This window comes from Neophocaena asiaeorientalis, unplaced genomic scaffold (genome assembly GCF_003031525.2).
Source record: "Neophocaena asiaeorientalis asiaeorientalis breed wild unplaced genomic scaffold, Neophocaena_asiaeorientalis_V1.1 scaffold36, whole genome shotgun sequence".
Classification (NCBI taxonomy): Eukaryota; Metazoa; Chordata; class Mammalia; order Artiodactyla; family Phocoenidae; genus Neophocaena; species Neophocaena asiaeorientalis.
The window spans coordinates 6,739,994-6,762,502 of record NW_020174149.1 but is presented as its reverse complement, the minus strand read 5'-3'; the positions used below and the strand labels follow the sequence as shown (position 1 = coordinate 6,762,502).

Here is a 22,509-nt window from a genome sequence, read left to right as displayed (position 1 = left end):
AATTATTTGTAGGCAAGATCTGCACCCTGCCAGGCTTCCAAGATGAAAAAAAGCTGAAATTTGGTTTGCTGACAAAATGTTCATCTATTTGGATTTAAACAGGAATTGACGGATGAAGCATTCTTATATGAGAGTCTATGCAAGATGCCGTAAACCAGCATTTTTCAGATTTTATGGTGCAAAGGAATCAGCTGGAGATTTTGTTACCATACAAATTTGGGTTCACCAGCCTGGGATGGGACCAGAGATTCTGCATTTCTAACAAGCTGATGTTGTTGGTCCTCAGACCTCACCTTGAACAGGAAGGTACAGAGTAGTCCTCAACCCTAGCTGCATGTTATGGGGGAAATCTAAAAGAAATACAGATGTCCAGGTCCCACTTCAGATCAAGAGAATCAGGATCTCTGGGCATGAGATTCAAGCACTGCTAATTTTTTTTTTAATGTTCCCAAGTGCTGTGCACTGAATGTGGCCCCCCCAAATTCATATGTTGAAGCTGTAACCTCCAATGTGATAGTATTTGGAGATGGGGACTTTGGGAGGTAATTGGGTTTGGATGAAGTGATGAGGTGGGGCCTTCATGGTGGCATTAGTGTCCTTAGAAGAGGAGACACCAGAGAGCTTGCTCTCCCTCTCTGCCATGTGAGACACAGTGAGAAGGCAGCCATCTGAAAGCCAGGAAGAGAGGACACACCAGAACCTGACTATGCTGGCATTCTAATCTTGAACTTCCAGCCTCCAGAAATGTGAGAAAATAAAGCCCTGTTGTTTATGCCACACAGCCCCTGGTATTTTGTTATGGCAGGCTGAGCTAAGACACCAGGTGATTCTAATAATATGCAGCCTAGGTTAACAACCATTGTTGTAAAGGGTATTGAGGTGGCATGATCCTAACTCTGTTTTAGGATACTTACAACCTACTCGGGGAGTTAAGACTTGGGCCTATAAAAGTAAAAGCTAGTCAAATGTAAGACTGGGTCAGAGAGGTAAAGAGTATTAAGAGATCCAGAACAAGAGAGGAGACAGGGTTGGGGTGATGAGGGAAGAAGGCTATGTCACTTCTTAAAGAGTCTTGCTGAGGACCAAATTTTTAAAAATTGAAGGCATAATTTACATGACATAATTTACAATAAAACGACTACAAAGATATTAAGCATTCAGTTATGACTGTTGATCATTGTTTACACTCACGTAATCAACCTTAATCAAAATATAGAACACTGCCATCACCCCAGAAAGTTCCCTAGTATCTTGATCCTATCTAGCCAATTCCCAGCACTCACAGAGGCCACCACCATTCTGATTTCAATCAATCACCATAAATTAGCATTATCTGTTTTAGAACTTCATATAAATGGAACCCACGGTCCTTTTTTGGTCTGGCTTCTTCTACTCAGCATAATTATTTTGGGATTTATCCACATTATTAATGTATCAATACATGTCATTCCTTTTTATGGTTGAGTGACATTCTACAGATATACCACTATTTGTTAATCCATTTACTGTTGATGGACATTTGAGTTGTTTCCAGTTTAGATTTATTAGAAATAAGGCTACTCTGAATATTCTTCTTAAATTCTTTTTTCAAAACATGTTTTCATTTCTCTTGGGTGAATACCTAGAGGTGATATTTCTTGGCTATGGGATAGATGCATGTTTAACTTAATAAAGAAATTGCCAAACGTCCCCTAGAATGATTGTATCATTTTATGCTCCCCCCAGCATTGTACAAGAGTTCTATAGATAGTTGCTACATGGTCTCACCTTAGTGTTAATATTTTTTTATTTTAAGGCTCCATTTTTTTTTTAATGCACTCATCTGTGTGATGACACCAAGACCTTCAAGAAGCAATTTAGCATAGTAGTTAAAAGTATTGAGTCCTTGCAGGATAATCTAGAAACACAAAGAGAATTACTGGTATAATAACCCTTTGACCCAGCAATGCAAAGTCTAGGAATCTATTACCTTTATATCTGCTTAAGTACAAGATAATAAATGTACACGTTTATTCACTGAAGCATTTTTTTGCAATAATATAAGGTTAGAAAGAATGCAAGAGTTCAACAACAGGCAACCGGTTGAATAAACTGCAGGATGTCACACAATGAAGTTCTAAGAAGTTCTAAAGAGAATGAGAAAGGCTTCTGTGTACTGATATAGAGAGATCTCTAAAATATACCATTAAGTGGAAGAAAAAAAGCAAGGGGTATATATACGAATTGGAGAGGGGTTAAAGTAAGGCTGTATATCTTATCTGCACCACACACACACACACACACACACACACACACACACACTTATATATGCAAAAAAACCCCACTACACTGGACATGTAAATAAGAAACTAATAAAATATTGTTATGTAGGAGGGAAGGGAGCAGGGGTAGAAATAAGAATTCTTTGTGAATATTTTTCCATATAATTTTGATATTGAATTACATAAATGCATTACCTGTTAAAAAATTACAACTAAAAAAAAATCCTAGAATTGAAAAACCTAAACGTACATCAAATTGGTAACATGATCACACAGGAGGATTCTAGAAAGAAATACCCTGATGTGAAAATCTGTGAGCTCATAATGATACTCGAAAAGAGGCAGAAAAATATTAGTTGTCATCATTGAGGTTGTTGTTAAATTCCTCCCTTTGAGAATTGATGACTAAAGGAAGAAGCAGTCCAAATTGCTTCCCCAATCCAAAATGTTTGTCAGGGTAACCAAACAGATCTAGTTGATTAGGGAAAGAGTCTCTTCACTAAGAAATGGCAGCTAATTAATGCAGAAAAAAAATGATAGCATTAGAAAAATCACCATTTTGTGATTTCTAATGAACAGTCATTCAGGCAAGGGCTGTCCGATGGAGCTGGCCAGTAGGTGCGTAGTTGAGGGGAAACTGCACATCTGTGTGGTATTAAAGTAAATCCACACAGAATACTTTCTGATTACAAGGGAATAACATCCCTCTAGAGCAGCAAGCTCGGGCTGCCATCCCATAACCAGAGGACAGTCTGAGTTTCGGTATCTAATGGTGGAAACCAGATGGCGTGTACCTCCTGATGGAGTGCCGTATGAAACACACAACAGCACCCAAAATGTATTCTAGACAAAATTTATTAATGTGAATTGACCAAGCTCTCTGATGTAACCTCCAATTTATAAGAAATACAGGGGACAGAGGAACAAGCTAAGTGACCACATGAGGAAGCGATCAGACAAACATTGAGAAGGAAAATTAGTAGATGAAAAAACTGACTGTTTTAGATTAAAAATACCTAAGGGACATAAAACCATTAAAAATGCATGGCCCAAAAAAAAAATGCATGGCCCAGACCTAAATCCTGATTTGGACAAACCAGTTTTGGGGGAATAGCTGGGGAACAATTAGGGTAATTTCAATATGATTGCAGTATTAGATGCTATGAAAATTTATTGACAGGGAAAGAGAAAGATTATTAAAGGAAAACAAACTCTTTACAGCATCATGATCTTGTTTTAGTTAAAAAAATACATATGTGTGTATAAAAAGATCTAGAAATATATATAATAAAATATTAACAGTTTCTGGTTGGTGGGTGTATTAGTTTTCTATTGTTGCACACAAATTACCAAAAATTTGGTGGATTAAACTTCTTCTTACTAAGTTACAAGTCCAACATGGTCTCACTGAGCTAAATCAAGGTGTTGGCAGGGCTGCATTCCTTTTTGGAGGCTCTAGGGGAGAATCCATTTCCTTGCTTTTTCCAGGTTCTAGAGGATGCCCACATTCCCTGACTCATGGTCCTTCCTTCATCTTCAAAGCCAGCAACAGCAGGTCAAGTCCTTCTCGTATTGCATCGCCCTGAACTTCTCTTCTGCATCCCTCTTCCACTTTTTAGGACCTTCGTGATAATCGGGTTCCATGAAGGTAATCCAGGATACTCTCCCATCTCAAGGTCAGCTGATTAGCAACCTTAATTCCCCTTTGCCATGTAACTTAACATGTTCACAAGTTCTGGGGATCAGGACATAGATATCTTTGAAGGGCCATTATCCAGCCTACCACAGTGGGAACATGATATATATTTATCTTCTTATTGTTGCCCTCTGTATTTTCTGGTTTTCTACAAGGCATATATACTGCTTCTGTAATAACAAAAGGCTATTCTTCATTGAAAAATAAGTATAGTGATGGGGGAGGAAACAATATCATTAAGTGGTAGTATTTTGGAGATCGTGGCTATATACCTATAGTAGGAATAAAGAAAACATGTGACCTAATTGTATGTGAATAAGTATTGGTGGCTTGGAAAATTTCCACTGACAGAATCATATTAAAAAATTCTATAGTTCAAACAACGTGTATGAAATGGCAGATGACATTCTGGAAAATGCTGTGTATCTGAAAAATGACTCTAGTGATGACAAGGACACTGTGATCAAAGATTCATGTGAAAAGTATGAATGACAATTTTCATAAAATGTGAGTTCATGTCTCAGCTCTATCACTTACTAGCTGTGCGACCTTGTGCCAGTTATTTAACCTCTTTTTGCTTCCATTACATTGTCTATAAAATGAAGCTAATAACTGTACTTTCCTCATGGTGTTATTGAAGGATTAAATGATTTAAAGCCTGTGGAGGGCTTAGAACCGTGCCCGGCACATGACAAACACTCCGTAAATGCTAGTCATTTTTGTTTATTTTTCTGGCAGGTGTTTGTAGCCACCTGTCTCGGATGGAAAATCACTCTGGATTAGTTAAACTGGTACTTATAATCTGTCACCTCTGAAAATCATGAGAGTCATGCACTGATTATCAATAGCGTTCTTACACCCACAGGAGACTAGAGTAATTACCCTGAGGGTTTCACTATTGGGAGTTTTTCCCAAATGGCTGGGTTCCCAGGAAACACCCCACCAGTGCCACTACAGTGGCTAAATAATTTTGAAGCATCAACAATTACTTAGCCCAGAATCATCAATACGACGAATGGCACTTACCACTATGGGACTCTAACACCTGTAACCTGTTAGAAAGAGAAGTCTAATAATTTGCTAGTTTGACAACTTGGGGGCAAAGAAAACAAGTTTTCCAGGAGGATGAGAGACTGGAGACAACTTCAGTGTATATCTTCCTGCTCATTGTAAATTGATATTAAACCAATCGGATACTGTGAGTTGTTGAGATCAGTCAAGCACAAATAAAACACCACATTTGAAGAACTTTATCATTAATAAACTCTAGTGATACTGAATAATGTTCCACGGAAGAAATGCAATAGATTCTTTAATGTTTAAAGCTGGAAGGGATCTTAGTGATCATTTTAATTCAGTGTGTCTCAGACTAGATTCATGGTCCTACCTGCCACCTCCCGTTTCTTTTTTCTTTTGTTTTCTGCAGGATTTTTTTTTTCCAAGCCTTGAACATGCTCTTGTACACTGTGACTCTCTAAGACCAAGACCCAGTATATGACCTATCCTGACCACAGAAGCTCCTCCTTTTTGCCCTTATAGTTTTTTAACTTCACAAGGGCCGTTACTGGTGATAAGAACCCTCCGGGCAAACAACGATGTATTATAGCCATTTCATAGAGCACGATGCCCAGAGCGGCCAAATGATTCACTTGGTGAACTAAATGATCACAGAGCTGGCTCAGAATCTAGGCCTGTTTGTAGAGCTCTCTGGAGAGAACCTGTGTGCTGAAGACTTTGTGCCCTGGGCCTGAGCAGCCTGGAGTAGAGCAAAGGAACAATGAAAAGATGGAAATATAACCTACAAGGAAAGGGAGAAGAAACAGTCACCTGAAAATGTGCCTCCCTTCTCTTTGCCTTTCTGCTCAGCCTAACATTTATTAAAGACCTACAATTTAAGAAAGATATTGTTGCGTGTTACAGAGGATGACAAAAAGCTGTGCATAAGACTTAAGGTCTTGCTCTGGAGGACCTCAGATTCTCATTGAGAAGGCACACAGGAAGTTGAACTGTTAGCAACAATCCTATTTTCCTAACACTTATAGTTTGTAAGAGCTTTCACATATATTTCCCAAAACTCATCTATTGGGCAAGTATTATTTGTCCCTTTTTATACGTGAGAAAATGAACCACTGATCAGAGAGAGTGTGACACGGTTCAAGGTCAGAGACCCAGCAAGTGGACTCCATCTTCTGATCACCCCTTCCATATCACATGGGCAGTTTGTGACAAATGTTTGGCTTTTTGATGACAACTGCAAATGCTTTGGGGGTTTTTACACTGCATATAGTAAATTGTTTGACTGTATCCAAGATGATTTACGTTATTAAGACTGATTTTTTTAAAAGGTTTATAAGAAAAGCAATTTGTAGCAAGGGAAGGAAGACATGGCAGGGCAATGGAGAAAGCAAAAGTGAATATGGTATCATGTACGTTTTTACCAAAGATTTTTAACTGCAAAAACAAATGTTCAGGGACTTCCCTGGTGGCACAGTGGTTAAGAATCCACACACCAATGCAGGGAACACGGGTTCGAGCCCTGGTCCAGGAAGATCCCATGAACCACGCAGCAACTTAGCCCATGCGCCACAACTACTGAGCCTGCGCTCTAAAGCCTGAGTGCCACAACTACTGAAGCCCGTGCACCTGGAGCCTGTGTGCTCTGCAACAAGAGAAGCCACCACAGTGAGAAGGCTGTGCACCGCAACGAAGAGTAGCCCCCGCTCGCTGCAACTAGAGAAAGCCCATGCGCAGCAATGAAGACCCAACGCAGACAAAAAATAAATGAATAAATTTATTTTTAAAAAAATGTTCATCGCAGAAAATTTTGATTGCAGAGAAAAGTAGAATGGAAAAAAAATACTGTTCTCTCATCAACCAAAGCAAAGCAGCGTTCAGCCATCCCTCACTCCCCCGTTTTTAAAGTCATACACACTATAAAACTTGACAATTTACATTAAGCTTTTGAAAATTCTTTAGTTCTAAAAATCTTTAAATGATAACAACCACTTCTTTTTCAACCTACAATGTATCATAGCAGACAATAAAAAAGCATTCAAGTTTGAGGTATACCAATTACATTTTGGAAATTAAATAGGGATGCATAGAAGCTGAAGGAGTGTCCTTACAGATACATTAGCATTCTACCAACAGTAATGTTTGATCCTGCCTACAGCAAGGCTCCAGTGCTGTGGCTGGAACCTTTGATCTTGAGTCCCACTCCAGCATATGGTGCTACTAAGCATAATCAAAGTGCAAATCTTTATAGAAATTACAGAGACTGAAAAAGGGACGGATGCTTCCTTCCTCTAATTTCCTTTCCTGCCATGTTCCTGGTCTTAAGTAAAAAGCATTTGGTCTTTTGATGAAATCTGCAAATAGTTTGAGGGTATTTTACACTGTATACAGTCAATTATTTCACTGTCCAAGATTATTTCCATTACTAAGATTGACAGTGTTTCCTGCCAGAACAGAGTCATGGTTTTTGTGCCCAATTACCACACGGGTATGAAACTGCCTCCACTATTTTGGCCCCATACAGTGATGTTAGAATAAGGAGACATCTACAGTTCTGGGGGAGGTTTCTTGGGTGGGGAGTACTTGCCACTTGTACATTCCAGATTTTGATAAGAAATCACTGAACATTTACAGGATGAGTTGCTAATCCTTGAAGTTGATACTCTTCAAAAGAGGTGTCTTCCCTACAAATATTTTTAAGCCATTAGTTATAACAATTCGGATCAAGTTGTGAGAAAAATAGTATTTTTTTATGAAATTCCCTTCAAATATATCTGTCAGTCCACCAAAGACAGTGGGAGACAATTTCTGAATTAAAATATTGAAAACAAAACTCGTATTTTGTCAAAGTGGATCATCTGTGCCCTCTCACCAACACCCTGCTGTTAAGTTTGAGTGACTGCAATGCACCAGGCCTCAGGCAAGTTTGCAGTTTGGAAGAAACGTGGACCCAGGAAAACTTTGTGTGTTGTTTCTCATGGTTACTGATTATTGTGCCAAGCCTTACATAAATTGTTTTTAATAATGCAGTTATTAAGAGAAAGAAGAGATGCCTAAAGCACCATTCAAAAAGTTTAGTCAGGGCTTCCCTGGTGGCGCAGTGGTTGAGAGTCCGCCTGCCGATGCAGGGAACACAGGTTCGTTCCCCTGTTCGGGAAGATCCCACATGCCGCGGAGCGGCTGGGCCCGTGAGCCATGGCCACTGAGCCTGCGCATCCGGAGCCTGTGCTCCGCAACGGGAGAGGCCGCAACAGTGAGAGGCCCGCGCACCGCAAATAAAATAAAATAAAATAAATTAAAAAAAAAAAAGTTTAGTCAAGTGCAGGCGAGTGCACTCTCAGCTGGTGGGCACTGGCCCGGCCGCTGTCTCTCCTGACCAGGCAGTGCCAAACCTGGTTGGCAAACCTTGTTGGCTGGTGCTCTTATTGGACCAGTTGCTAAATATTTTGACTATCACCCTGAACTGGCCTCATTAGTTGTACACATAGGCTTGTATCAACAGGGAGCCCAGCGAGGTCTAACTATAAAATCCTGGGGTCAGAAGTCAACAGTTTAGATTGTGGTCTGAACTCTATCATTACAGTGGTGGATCATTCCAGAAGTTAGCTAATTCCTTTAATTCTTAGCATCCTTGCCTCCAAATTGGGGATATGAATATCCCTCACCTAATTGCCTTATGAGACATGTTGAGGTGAAATCAGATATTAAATATGAAAGCACTTGTTTAAAAATTTTTTATTAATTTCAAAGAAATCCATAGTAATTGTATAGCATTTAGAAAATGCCAAAGCATAGGGTGTAAACAATTATTCATCTTCTCACCGTGTAAAGATAACAACTGTTAACATTTCAAAAATTTTCTTCTAGCTTCCACCTTGTAAATGGCCTTAGACATATACAATATTAAGTGGACTGATGCTTTCTACAAAGGTTTTAGTTCTTTATTATTTTCTTTCCAAAAGATAATTGCTATGAGCATAGCAAATGGCGCTCACCCTGTTTATGATGGCACCATGCTCCTGGATTTTTATATGCATTTAACTCCCGGGCCATGCTTAGCTCCCAGAAGGCATGGACCTTGTCTACTCTGTCAATCCCTAGGCTCCTAGAAAAGGAGACATTGAAATGTTTGAATAAGCCCGTAAGAATTCTCGTTCAGTCACAATACCTACGGCGATACCTGGGAATGTGCTAAATAAAGATCGCTAGGCCCTGTTCCAGAGGTTCTGAATCAGATTCTCTGCGGCTGGGCCTAGGATCCTGTATTTTTAATAAGCTCTTCGGTTTCTTCTTCTGTAAAATGGGGATAACAGTAGTTCCTACCTCCCTAGGTAGGTGTGGAAATGGATGAGTTACTTTATGTAGAGTGTTTAGGCTACTGCCTGGCACTCAGCATTACATCAGTGCCAGCGTTACCACTGTTGTTACTAGAATATGATCAGCCAATCATGAACAGGTGTTCTGGAAATAGTGTCTATTAATTTTCTCAAACTTAAGTTTGCATAAAAATCATCTGGTAAAAAAAAATCATCTGGTGGCTTATAAATGCAGGTGCTGGGGCCTTGCCCCCTGAGATTCTGATTTAATAAGGCTAATACCTCTCCAGGAATCTGCATTCCTTAAGGGCAAAAATGGAGAATCAGCAGATATACAGTAAACCAGTGACTCTCTCATTCACATTGCTAATCCCCAAGGCAAAGAAACTTGCCTCTCAGACTGGGGCTAAGATGAGGCTCGATTCAGATAAAGAGAGTTTTGGGGGTCATTTGATAGCATGCCAAGGAACCACTGGGACTCTTGGTTTCCTACTTCATCTGTGTCAGGGGCCACACTGCCTGTCTGGGGTTGGCTCACTAGGGATGAGGAAACAGCTGCCGTCTCTGCAGGCTGCCCTGAGTAAGCTAAGCACTGCCGCTCCAGCAGGGAGTGGCAGGCCTACCTCTCCCTGCAGCGGGGAGCTAGGCCTGAGCTCTTCTCGCCTAACCTGTCCTGTTCTGAGTAAGCTAAGCACTGCCGCTCCAGCAGGGAGTGGCAGGCCTACCTCTCCCTGCAGCTGGGGAGCTGGGCCTGAGCTCTTCTCGCCTAACCTGTCCTGCACCAGGGCAGCCTGGGCCAACTCATGCCAGCTCCAGGGGCTGCTGAAGACATGGCCTGGAATCCTTCCTGCCTCTATATCTGAAGATCAAGGTTACCACAGGTTGCTTGGGAAGGAAGTGTGTACATCCCTGGCAAGCCCAAGATTCCATGCCTGGGCAAGAATAGCTGAAAATCTTTAGGCCACATATATGTATCATGAAACCAGCCCAAAGTTGCTTGTGCTTCTGACCTCTGAAACTACCCCCAGAGTGCTTGAGATTTAAAGGGCAAAGTTTCCAAAAGTGAAATGACAAAACTCTTGTTTCTCTTACGAACAGCTTTCCTTCCTGGGTTTCTCTACTTGTGATTATGTAAATTATACATTTAAGCATAATCAATACTTGTCTCTCCTGGAACCTGATCAAGATGGGATCCATCCATAAACAAAGACATTACATAGTTAAGAGATAGGCATTTAAATGGAGACAACTCTGTCCTTACTCTTACTAAAAATTATTGCTTTTTATAGAAAATTAGGTACAGGCTATATTATAATAAAGTAGAATTTATGTTTTAAAAAATGCTTTCCTTCAAACTCCCGTAACTTTTCTCCTTGTTCTTTAATCCAAGTACATGTACTTTCTTCTCCTAAAATGCTACATATGGACAGACGTCTCCAATGTTTGAGAAGCCTGGGGTCAGAGCACTGGTCTATGGTTCCTCCTCTTAGCTCTGGGTCCTGCGTTACCAAGAGTCTCCTGGAGGTCTCCCAGGCATTAGAGTTGAAATCCCAACCCACACCTCCAGATTCTTTTGACAGCTACCCTTTAGCCTTCTCTTGGCCCTAGGAGTATACACTTGTGATATGATTGGTCTCCAGGAGGACAGATAGGAAAAAGGCCTGCACAGACTTAGGCAATTAAGTAAGGAATTCCAGGGTCCCAGGAATCCTGAGCAGGAGTGGGGATGTGGACAGTGGGTGGTTACATATCTTTGGAAGCCTGAAATCAAAATCCTGCTCTTACGGCCCTCTAAAGTGTAGGGTCCAGGGTAGGGACCTAGGTTGCCCTGGTCCAAGAGTGTACTGTATCTATAGTATCTATATAATGCCTGCGTGTATGTTACATAAGTGAATACCTTGGTCTGGATGTTCTGTCAACACGTGTCCCACACAAATCTGTCAGAGATTTCAAGGTTCGAGGCGGCAAGAACTAGAGAGAGAACGTTTTCTTTGTGTGGCACCTACTTTATTTAGGCAGAGATACCTCTTGATGTTGCAGTGCAAATGTGATCATGTCAACTCCCTGCTGAAAGCCTTAAAGGGGAATAAGGGAGTATTTATTTGGAAGTCATTGTATGAACAGGTTGTGTGATACTATTAAAAAAAACACATGTCAAAAGAATCTCACCAACAAAGATTCAGACAGAAGGTTTGGAGGTTTCTAAGTCAGTCTCTTGCACTTTTCCCCAGGCTCCCCCTCTTCCTGACCTGCTCACCATCACATAGGTAGTACTCAGCACTTCCCTCCTCTGGAAGCCTTCCTAAAGCTCTCAGTCCAGCCAGGTGCACCTCCTCAGGGCTCCCACAGCAATTGCTCCCCGCTTATCAGTCTCCGCACTAAGTTGTTGCACCCTAAGGTCAGGCCCTGTGCCTTATCAGCACTGCCTTCCCAGGGCTCATCCTGGGATTTGGTACATGCTAAATTCTCACTAAATGCTTCTTGCCTGATCACCAGCAGCAATACGGAGTTACTTTTATAGCTCTTCACTACCAGGGGCTCTAAGACTACAGAATTCAAGCAAAATTTTAACTCCTGAAGAGAGGCATGGTCTGAGATTAAATCAAACACCTGAACACATAGCACCACAGACATGGAGACCATTGGGGGCACATATGGATATCACATATGCGTACTCTGAAGTTTTTTAATGTCATTCATTTGTAAAGTTGACCTCAGGTTATATGCCTTTAAAAAGGGAAACATTTCTTAAAAAGATGGCAATCACGCTTTTTCAGAAAGAACCCATACACACACGCACTTTACCTGCAGATCTCAAAATTTTACCCTAACTGAAACTAGATTGAGGGTGCTAGCGACACCTATCAGAAACTGTTTCTACTTATTTGAAATCTGGCATACTATTATCTATTTTAAGCAAGGCTAACTACATGGGGCGGATGTGTTACTTCAAGAAAACTGAACGTTATGGGAAACCAATCGTCTTTTGACATGAAACCATGGAAGATGTTATTTTTACCTGCAATCCAGGACTACTGGTAGAAATATTAAGCACTGGACAATAAAACCCAAGACATTAAAAAAAATACTGAACAACTGCAGGGGTCTGATAACTTTGTTAATCTTACTTAGAGGCATCTACAAAGGAACAACACCCTCAGTGGAGTAAGTGATTAGTCCAAACTGTAGTGACCTCTGAGGGAATGCCCCTCCCAGCCTCGTTTACTCTGAAAATTTTCTTGGAAGAGTCAGGAAAAGAGGAAGCTTATGCAAAGGAGGAGGGTCTGATTTCTGCTCCTTCCACTTCCACACCACACCTCTCAGTTTCCGACCTTCTTCCCGCTCAGAAGGCCGTTTGTGCGTCCCAGGGCTAGGGCCTCAAAAGCAGATGCTGCTACAGCTGCATCCCAGGTAGATCTAGTGGCTCAATTTGAAAGCCAGCAGCTTCTCAGTATTTTTTCCTCTGAACAATCGAATGACCTCTGTTGCCACCAAGGACTGAGGTCCTCCTCACAGCTTCTGGGGCCCAGATCAGAAATTGTGCTACACGGTACAAGCCTGGGCCTCACCCTCTAGGGCAGCCAGACCTTCATAAGGAGGACTGGAGTCAAGAACCAAAGGATTTCGGAGGTCTCTCACAAGGAGAACTAAAACCCAAACTACAAAACTACCTGGGCAACTTCATATTTCATCTTGTTCAGAAAGATACTTGGTTCCCCAAGTTCATCCTTTATTAGAAATCTCAAAACAAATCACAAGCAAACTTGCTCTGTGCACTGTGCCCTGAAGGGACATTTCACTACCTACCTACCTTCCATTCTCCAGCCCCATCTCCCTGGACCCAAGGTCCCTGCCCATCCATAAGTGTTCACTGACTATGCTGCCAACCGTCTCATTTTTCTTTAAATTCACTTGCCTATATGAATCGTTAAAGGAGGCAATTAATCACCATTGAACATTGGAATTATTCAAAATCATTTGCATCTCAGCATCTTTCTCATACTACAGCCTTACACTGTTATTTGACCTTTCCTGTCTTGCCCTCCCCACTAGATTGTCAGCCTCCTGAGGTGAGGATATGTCTCTCTCCTTTAATTGTCCACACAGTAGGTCCTTAAAATTACATTTTCTGAACACCCTGGGATGAGGGTAGGGGGCAGCTTGCAGGAACAAACAGTAATTTACAGCTCTTCCTTGCCCATTCTTCTTCTCAGCTGGGGCTGCCCTGAACGGAGCCATTAATAAATGCTCCACTCCCTATTGATAATAAGTGTTAAGACCAGCCCAACTAAACCAGGTCTGAAAAATTGTGGGCAAAATTTTTGAAGATCACCGCAAGTCCAGGCATAAAGGGGGAGGGCCCAGCAGGTAGCAGTTACCAGAGGGTCTGTGAAGGTTATTATATATACATGCACACGTGCAGAGCCTGCCCCAAGGGCTCTAAGACTGGAGGAGGATTAATGGGACTAAATCACCTAAATCTGACAGACTTTCACGGTGGCAGAACCAGCTCTGAGCTTTCTCCATGCTCTTGCCTACAACGGGGCCAAGCGACTACTCAGTTTAGATCCCTGAGAAGGGGCGGTGCCTCTCCTCGGCTATTGGCCACCAGTACAACGATGTCAAAAACCCAAGCACGCAACAGCCAGGATGGCTTGATTTTGCCTCTTCTGACAGTAGCCCACCGACGGCTCTTGGCAGCCAGCCTTGTTGCTGCCCGAAACTTCCCGTAGAAAGCTGGCAGGTTCCGTGCTGCCCCAACTACTTGCAGGGGGCCACCTGGAAGAGCAAGTGTCTTAAAAACGAATAAAACGACTCGCGATCCCATTGCTTCGAAGCGACTGGTGTGCTCGTCTAAAATAAAAAGGTTTCTGTCTGCAAATCCCGTTTGCTCGCCCGGTAATCCACCCCCGCCCCCAGCCCGGCGTGTCCGACTCGTACAGCTGTTTTTAATCCCTACTTTTCTCACTTGGCGTCCCGGGCTCCGGTTGACCAGACGCGGAGCCACTTAGTGTTTCCTCCTCCCCCTACCGGGGTCTGTCCTCCCTCCGCCATCTCCTTCCCCCCACCCCACCCCCCGCCTGCATCCCCGGGGGGGGCAGAGTGTGGGAAGAACGAATTTCCGCCCGGTTTGCTCGCCACTCGCAGACTTGGGTCCTTTCCGGACGCAGCCTGCACACCCCCGGCTCCTCCCGGGGCTGTTCCACCCAGGCCGCGCTACCGGTCCCGGACTGGGGGCGAGGAGGCGCGGGCTGCGGGGGCCGAGCCGCCCCGGCGCAGCAGCCAAGCCGCGCCCGGAGGAGCTCTTGGAAGGGCTCCCGCCTGCAGCTGGGGAATCCGCTGGCGGGGAGAATCCGTGCCAGGGAATCCAGCTCTCCGGACTCAAGCTGCAAACAAAAAGCTCAGGTCTTGCTCCCTCCCTCCACGGCCCCCCCGCCCCCGACGCGCACCCGGAGAAAGTTCTGCAAAAATGCAACAAGTAGCACCCGGAGCTCGCGGAGCGCCCTGCGCCGCCTGACTTGGCCAGGCAAAGCCCGCCTGCAGAGACCCGGGCCAGCCACCGGACAAAGGGCGGAGGAGGGGCTGGACGGCGCTGCTAAGTCCGAAAGAGGCCACTTAGCGACTCTGGCCAGGCCAAGGGGAATGCAGAGGAGACACAGAGCCGGCGGGCCAAGAGGACGATCCGGCCGCAGAACGCAGGGCGGGCGGCGATGGAGGCTGCCCGCGCCTTGCGCTTCCTGCTCGTGGTGTGCGGCTGCCTTGCGCTCCCGCCGCGGGCCCAGCCGGTGTGTCCGGAGCGTTGCGACTGCCAGCACCCCCAGCACCTCCTGTGCACCAACAGGGGGCTCCGCGCCGTGCCCAAGACCAGCTCGCTGCCGAGCCCGCAGGACGTGCTCACCTACAGCCTCGGTGGCAACTTCATAACCAACATCACGGCCTTCGACTTCCACCGCCTGGGGCAGCTCAGACGGCTGGACCTGCAGTACAACCAGATCCGTTCTCTGCACCCCAAGACCTTCGAGAAGCTCTCGCGGCTGGAGGAGCTCTACCTGGGCAACAACCTCCTGCAGGCGCTCGCCCCGGGCACGCTGGCGCCGCTGCGCAAGCTGCGCATCCTCTATGCCAACGGGAACGAGATCAGCCGCCTCAGCCGAGGCTCCTTCGAGGGCCTGGAGAGCCTGGTCAAGCTGCGGCTGGACGGGAACGCCCTGGGGGCGCTGCCGGACGCCGTCTTTGCCCCCTTGGGTAACTTGCTCTACCTACATCTGGAGTCCAACCGGATCCGTTTTCTGGGCAAGAACGCCTTCGCTCATCTGGGGAAGCTGCGCTTCCTCAACCTCTCTGCCAACGAGCTGCAGCCCTCCCTACGCCACGCGGCCACCTTCGCACCGCTGCGCTCTCTCTCCACCCTCATCCTCTCGGCCAACAGCCTGCAGCACCTCGGGCCGCGCGTCTTCCAGCACCTGCCGCGCCTTGGCCTACTCTCGCTCAGGGGCAACCAGCTCACGCACCTCGCGCCCGAGGCTTTTTGGGGGTTGGAGGCCTTGCGCGAGCTGCGCCTGGAGGGCAATCGTCTGAGCCAGCTGCCCGTGGCGCTGCTGGAGCCTCTGCACAGCCTGGAGGCGCTGGACCTAAGCGGCAATGAGCTGTCCGCTCTGCACCCCACTATCTTTGGCCACCTGGGCCGGCTGCGCGAGCTCAGCTTGCGCGACAATGCGCTCAGTGCCCTCTCCGGGGACATCTTCGCCTCCAGCCCAGCCCTCTATCGGTTGGATCTAGACGGCAACGGCTGGACCTGCGACTGCCGGCTGAGGGACCTGAAGCGCTGGATGGGTGACTGGCACTCGCAGGGCCGGCTTCTCACCGTCTTCGTGCAGTGTCGCCACCCTCCGGCCCTGCGGGGCAAGTACCTGGATTACCTGGATGACCAGCAACTGCAGAACGGGTCTTGCACAGATCCCTCACCTTCGGTTTCCCCGACTGCCGAGAGCAAGCGGCATGCCCTACTCACAGCCCCGGGGGAGGAGGTGGCGCCCCCTGCAGGTGCCCTCGCGGAGGAGCCGCCGCCGCAGCCACAGCCACAGCAAAGGGGTCGATTTCTACCAGGGGTGGCCTGGGATGGGGCCGCCAGGGAGCTTTTGAGTAACCGCAGCGCCCTAAGGCTGAGCCGGCGGGGCCCGGGCCTCCAGCAGCCGAGCTCCAACGCCGCTGCTGCCGCGGGCCCGGCGCCACACCCCCTGGACCTCCTCGAGAAGCCTGAGCGGAGACGTCCGACTCCGTCGGATCCAGCCCACACGGAGCCCACCCCGACGGCCACGCTGGGCTCTGCGCCAGCCGGCGACCCCTGGCAGCGCGCGGCGAAGCAGCACCTGGCTGCGCAGCAGCAGGAGAGCACCGCCCAGTCCGACGGCGGGGTCGGCCTGCCGCCGCTGGTATCCGACCCGTGTGACTTCAACAAGTTCATCCTGTGCAACCTGACCGTAGAAGCAGTGGGCGCCAACAGCGCCGCGGTGCGCTGGGCGGTGCGCGAGCACCGCAGTCCCCGGACGCTGGGCGGCGCGCGCTTCCGCCTACTCTTCGACCGCTTTGGCCAGCAGCCTAAATTCCACCGCTTCGTCTACCTGCCTGAGCGCAGCGACTCGGCCACGCTTCGCGAGCTGCGGGCAGACACCCCCTACCTGGTGTGCGTGGAGGGCGTGCTAGGCGGCCGGGTCTGCCCGGTGGCTCCCCGGGACCACTGCGCGGGGCTGGTCACCCTGCCGGAGCCTGGGAGCCGGAGCAGCGTCGACTACCAGCTGCTGACCTTGGCCCTGCTGGCCGTCAACGCACTGCTGGTACTCCTGGCCTTGGCGGCCTGGGCGTCGCGCTGGATGCGTAGGAAGCTGCGGGCCAGGCGGAAGGGCGGGGCCCCCGTCCACGTTCGCCACATGTACTCTACCCGACGGCCCCTGCGCTCCATGGGCACCGGCGTGTCTGCCGACTTCTCTGGCTTCCAGTCGCACCGGCCGCGCACCACCGTGTGCGCACTCAGCGAGGCGGACCTCATCGAGTTCCCGTGCGACCGCTTCATGGACAGCGGGGGCGGCGGCGCGGGCGGCAGCCTGAGGCGGGAGGACCATCTCCTGCAGCGATTTGCCGACTAGGTAGATCCGGGCCTCCAGGGGTGTGGAGACCATCTCACTGGCCTTGAGGAGGGGAGCCACCTCTCCGCGGGCCCCCGCAGCCCACCTCAGGGGAAGATCTCATTTTATCCGACCTCCTCTTTTCCCCCTTTTGTGCGCTTGCCAGAGAGGCCAAAGGGGACAGATGGCTAACTCTGCACCACCTTCCAATCCCAGTGCTCACTTGTGAAGTAAATGGATGGTATTGGTGGTCAAAAGCAAGAGTAGGGGAGAAATGGATGGTGGGGTCCAGAGGTAGGAGGCCTTAACGTGCAGACATTGGTGCAGCTATGAGAATGGATGTTTTTTGGGGTTTTTTTTTTTGGCATTGTAATGCAGTAGGCTGGCCCCCTTTGGGATAGAAAAGGGTGCTCCTTGCTCCCTACGTGACCAGAAAGAGATTTGGATGCATGCTTTTTTTGTTTGTTCAGTGTCAAACAGAGGAGTTTTGTTTCTATTTAAGGAAAAAAGAACTTATTACCATTACAAAGGAGGCTTGGCAACTGACTCCACTGGCCTGGTGGTCTCTGCCGAGAAGGGTGATGTTGTAAACAGGTGGTAAAGTTTAACACACTCGCAGAGGAACTCTTTGTTGGTTGATAGAACATTCAGGAAAACTTAATGTTTAAATAATTAGAGACGCTATTTTTTTTTCCAACAATGTGAAGAGCTCTAACATTTAACACACTGACCAATAAACTCAAGGACTATTTTAGTTGAGCCGGGCAGTTCAACTATTTTCCTTTTAACATTAACACCACAAAAACGTTTGCTGACCTTGGGGTTAACTAAGATTACATAGTTTCTCAGGAGAAGGCTGCACGCAAGACTTCTCTGTCAGGGTTGCTCCTGTGGCTTTTTAATTTTATGTTTTTAAACCTATATGTGGAAAAGGAAATGTCAATGCCAGACTCGATAGAAGAATGTAACGCGTACATAACCGATGACCCCATAGGGAATGGCAGTGTTCTAGTTCACTTACCACATCTCTGACAACCCGTCCAGATTGGAATAAGTGTGATGTGGTACCTCTCACGTTTTCATCAGTGACACGCAGTCGACTGTGCCCTACTTCTCTTGAGTTGCACAGTTAAGTGATCAAGGTAATTTCCTAATAGGAAGTGAGCAAAAGGTGACTTGCAATTGACAGTATAATATTTAATCATGTTATTGTCTTTATATGAAAGAGTAGAGGGGGAAAATGTGAAAAAATGTACATCGGTGGTTGTATGTTTCTACTAAAACCAGAAGATTATGAGTACTTAAACCTCACTGTGAAATAATTATATATTTTGCAAATGAATCCCTCCATTACCCAGTGTTTTTTTCCATGTTATTAAATCTTATCTTTTAGTTAATAATTGCAGTATTTCTTTTAAATGTTTTTGTTTTAAACTTAGGGTTAGGTGCCTTTATTTGTTCAGTTGTTTTCAGCTGTTTGGGTTACTTTCATTCCCTGATATTTATGAAGTAGATGTTTATCACTAAATGTAGTGCTTTGGTTTACATTAATAATTTTGTGTGTGGTCAAAAAACGCAGTCACTTGGAAGATGTACAGGATGGTTGTATTCACCGTCGTTATAGATTCATTGGCAATGGGGTGCCGGGGAGGCCACTGCAAAGGTGCTAAGGCTAACAGTGAATCTTCTGTTTAGGGCCTTAAGCCCCCGAGGGTCCTGAAGACTCAGGGAATCTATCATAGTCCAGGGATCCTTCAACCCCGTTCCACTCCTTTCATGTTTGGCCTCCATTGAGCCAGGCCTGCCGTTCTCCCAACAGCTGAGTCGGGACACAGGGATTTAAATGAGCTGATCTTTGTTTATGTTCAGATGAGTAAATGTCCAGACCACTTAAAGTACAGCTGTTTTTCTGGCAGTCTTATCTGTGGGGTCCAAACTTAATAAACCACAGGAAATAGACTGTTATTCTTAGTTTGCTGCCAGGGCTTGCTTCAGATTCCAAGCGTATTGGTACTTGGAAGAAGTGTAGTTGTTTGCTCTTATGTGCAACCTTTTGGTTATCTTGCACCTTTTGTGCTCCTAGCTTTTTCATTCAGAGAGCAATTGCATTTCTTAGCTCTTGCTTTTACACAGTAGTGTAATAAAGTGAGTCCCATTGAAAGTCTGAACAAGACCTCTGGCTCTTCCCACCACCTACCCTTTCAACTGCAAAAATCACTGAAAATGCTTAATGCCTAAATCCATGTAAAAACACTTTCACTGGAAAGTCTTTCAGTGGGAAATGAATAAATGTTATACATTGTTATGTTCAGTTATGTCAATAAACCCACTTACTAATGGAGATGTTTTCTTGTTGGAGTTTCCAAATATTTTATACCCTTTGTAATGGTACACTGCATTTTTCTACAGCAGTTTTCATCAATGAAAATGAAACATAAGCTGGAAGTCTTTCCTCTTTCACTCTTTTAATTTCCATTTCCACAGTAGAGTGTGGACTTAATTTTTAAGAAATGTTGTGTGACCTTCTAGCCAAAGAAACAATGAGATGACTCTAAAAGCAGGTGGTCAGCTGTGGTGTGAAAATGCTGTTAAAACACCAGTGACGGCAAAATGATGGGTCTCAGTAGGATTCAGCTGTTTAAAGGACACTGAATTAGAAGTCAAGCCCTTTGACTCTCATGGTCAATGAGAAGGAATTACCTTGAACTGGAGGCCATCTTTGCCGTTACGAAGTACATGAAAAATAAAATTCCTAAAGAAAAAAAGAATAAACTTGGTAAGAGGTAGGAGTGTTCAATTAAAGAGCCATTGACACAGTCTGGAATGTGTTGGGGTCCTCGGCTCAGCCAGTAAGATTATTGCTTTCATGAGGGCAGATCATTTTGTGATGCTGCCAGGTAATAATTAGCGTGTGATCAGACCACCTTCACTGATTTGCCGAACACCTGGTTTTCACCAGAAGTACAGTAACATGGGCAGCTACTGTATATTAAGAAACTGTTACAATAGACACTGGATTACCCGGTGTTTGTACTTAACCACTCCCCCGTTTGCCTCTGAGAGTTGGGGATAAGTGATAATGAAGCATTCTCATGTCAGAAATGTATTCAAAATTCCAGACCATGACCCGGGATGAAGACAGATTCCTACCCAGCCTCATATCTTCACCATCTCAGAGAATTATAACATCACTAAAGTTCAGAATGATTTTAAAGTGGTGAAAGAATTTTAAGTCGTCTGAGATTGCATTCTTTCCATTTACTTAATCTCTTTGTGCCTTAGCTTCTGCAGCAGTAAAATGGGAATCCTGGGTCCTGACTCCATAGTGCAATTTTAAGGAATAAATGGGTAAAAAGTGTTAGCACCGGTTACAGGGCAAGTGTTCAATAAATATTAGATGTATTATTGGTAGCATGACAGTTGTATGCTACATTTTAGAAGTTTCACTGCCAAGGCATTCTGCCCTAACCAATTAGGAGATTCATGTAATGAGATTAAGGTGCCTCTCCCTTCCCCTTGTTTTGTTTAATTGAGGCTCTTCTATAATTTAGTGTGGAAGGATAGCTCTTGAAATACTTTCTCATTACTTAAAAAAATTAGTGAATATGCTACTACTTGAGCAAACTTTCCTATGTTTAGTAAACTGTTGGCGTAAGTTAATTCATCCTTTAGATAGGAACTAAGGCTGCGTAAATGGTCTTGCTTACATAGGGCCCCTCTTCCTGTTAACTCAGTGATAACATTTCCAAGTGTCCTTTTACTCTTAGTTTCCTCAGAAGGATACTTTGCACACACAAGTGCTTTTATCCTAGGGATTTCAGGTCACTTCGTCCTTCTCTATCATGTGGCAAATAGTGTTCATTTTGCACGAGAGACTGAAGTATTTGGAGATTATACTTACTTATATTGACTACTGAAATAATTAGGAAAAAATGTAGCTTCCTGAAACCTGGTTGCTTTAACTTGAGGCAGACTACCAAAATATCCCATTACATATGTTTGAGAGATTTTAAGCTCCAGGCAATGTGATTCCATATGGACACAGAAACGTGGCTTTGTAATTTGGCTGTGAACTGGCATCGGGCACTAGAGAAATAAATTGTCATGTGCCAACATTGCAAGCAACAGCATCTCCTGGCTGTGTGTAACTTCATAACATTTCTTTCAAACTCACCAAAGTTTCATAAATGCTAGCTCTGTGCCATAGTTAATGCTGAGACAGGCAACACTGTTGTATGTTTAGACCAGCTGTAGCCAAGTAGCAATTATTCACCTTTCCAAGTTACAGTTTTTGATGAAGTAATGCTTACAGCTGACTGTATACTTAACTCTTAGTATATGTACACTGTAGCATGTGCAGACATACTTTTAATGGTGACCACCCTCTTACTCCTTTCTTTCTCAATTGTGGTGTCTTTCTAAGGATTTTTATTTTAGGAAATTAAACTGAGTGCAAATAATAACAAACACCCATATTAGCACTGCTCAATGACAGTTAACATTTTGCAATGTTTGTTTTCAGCCTTAATAAATGTCTTTATTGACAAAACCCCTGATTTCCTTCCCCACACTCTGTCTTCTAAAGTAACTACCACTGTGAGTTGGATATGTGTCCTTCTAACAGTCAGTTCTCCTTATTCACAGAAGTTATGTTGTATAAGGTCACAGCAAACATTGAATTAGCAAATACTGAACCAGTGATCCCAGGAGAAATTCAGGGTTAGTTTCCTGTGAGCCTCTGGTCACAACATTTTCATCAGCCTATCAATATATACCCTTATTTAATGTGTGTTTCTGTTTAAAGACACCTTATTTAATATATGTAATTAATTTATTAACATTGAACTCATGCCCAACAGCACCATGACTTGTGCCTGAAGGAAGTGTATCTAACTTTGTTTTCCCCCTAAGACACGTCACAGCCTTTCTGCACTTAGGGACATTAGCCTGCACTTCTGCACTGTGCTTGGGAGCCCTTTTAAACAGCAAAATTACCAACAAAAAGCAGGAAAATGCAAAAAATGTGGCACTAAGAAGATCCCCTTCTTTTTATGGCTAAATAATATTCCATTGTGTATATATATATATATATATATATA

General features: G+C 45.1%; 1 protein-coding gene across 2 annotated transcripts in view; it reads left to right on the top strand.

The window, feature by feature from the left end:
• The first annotated feature begins 14,508 nt into the window (after positions 1 to 14,508).
• Positions 14,509 to 22,509, top strand: part of TRIL (TLR4 interactor with leucine rich repeats) — a 98,520-nt gene continuing 90,519 nt past the window's right edge. For both annotated transcript variants that reach the window (XR_003004526.1, XM_024755002.1), the window contains exon 1: positions 14,509 to 17,431. Coding sequence is in view for 1 of the 2 variants with exons in the window: in XM_024755002.1 (XP_024610770.1) it covers positions 14,999 to 17,431 (2,433 nt within the window). In the remaining variant the exon portion in view is untranslated. The remainder of the gene's footprint in view (positions 17,432 to 22,509) is intronic.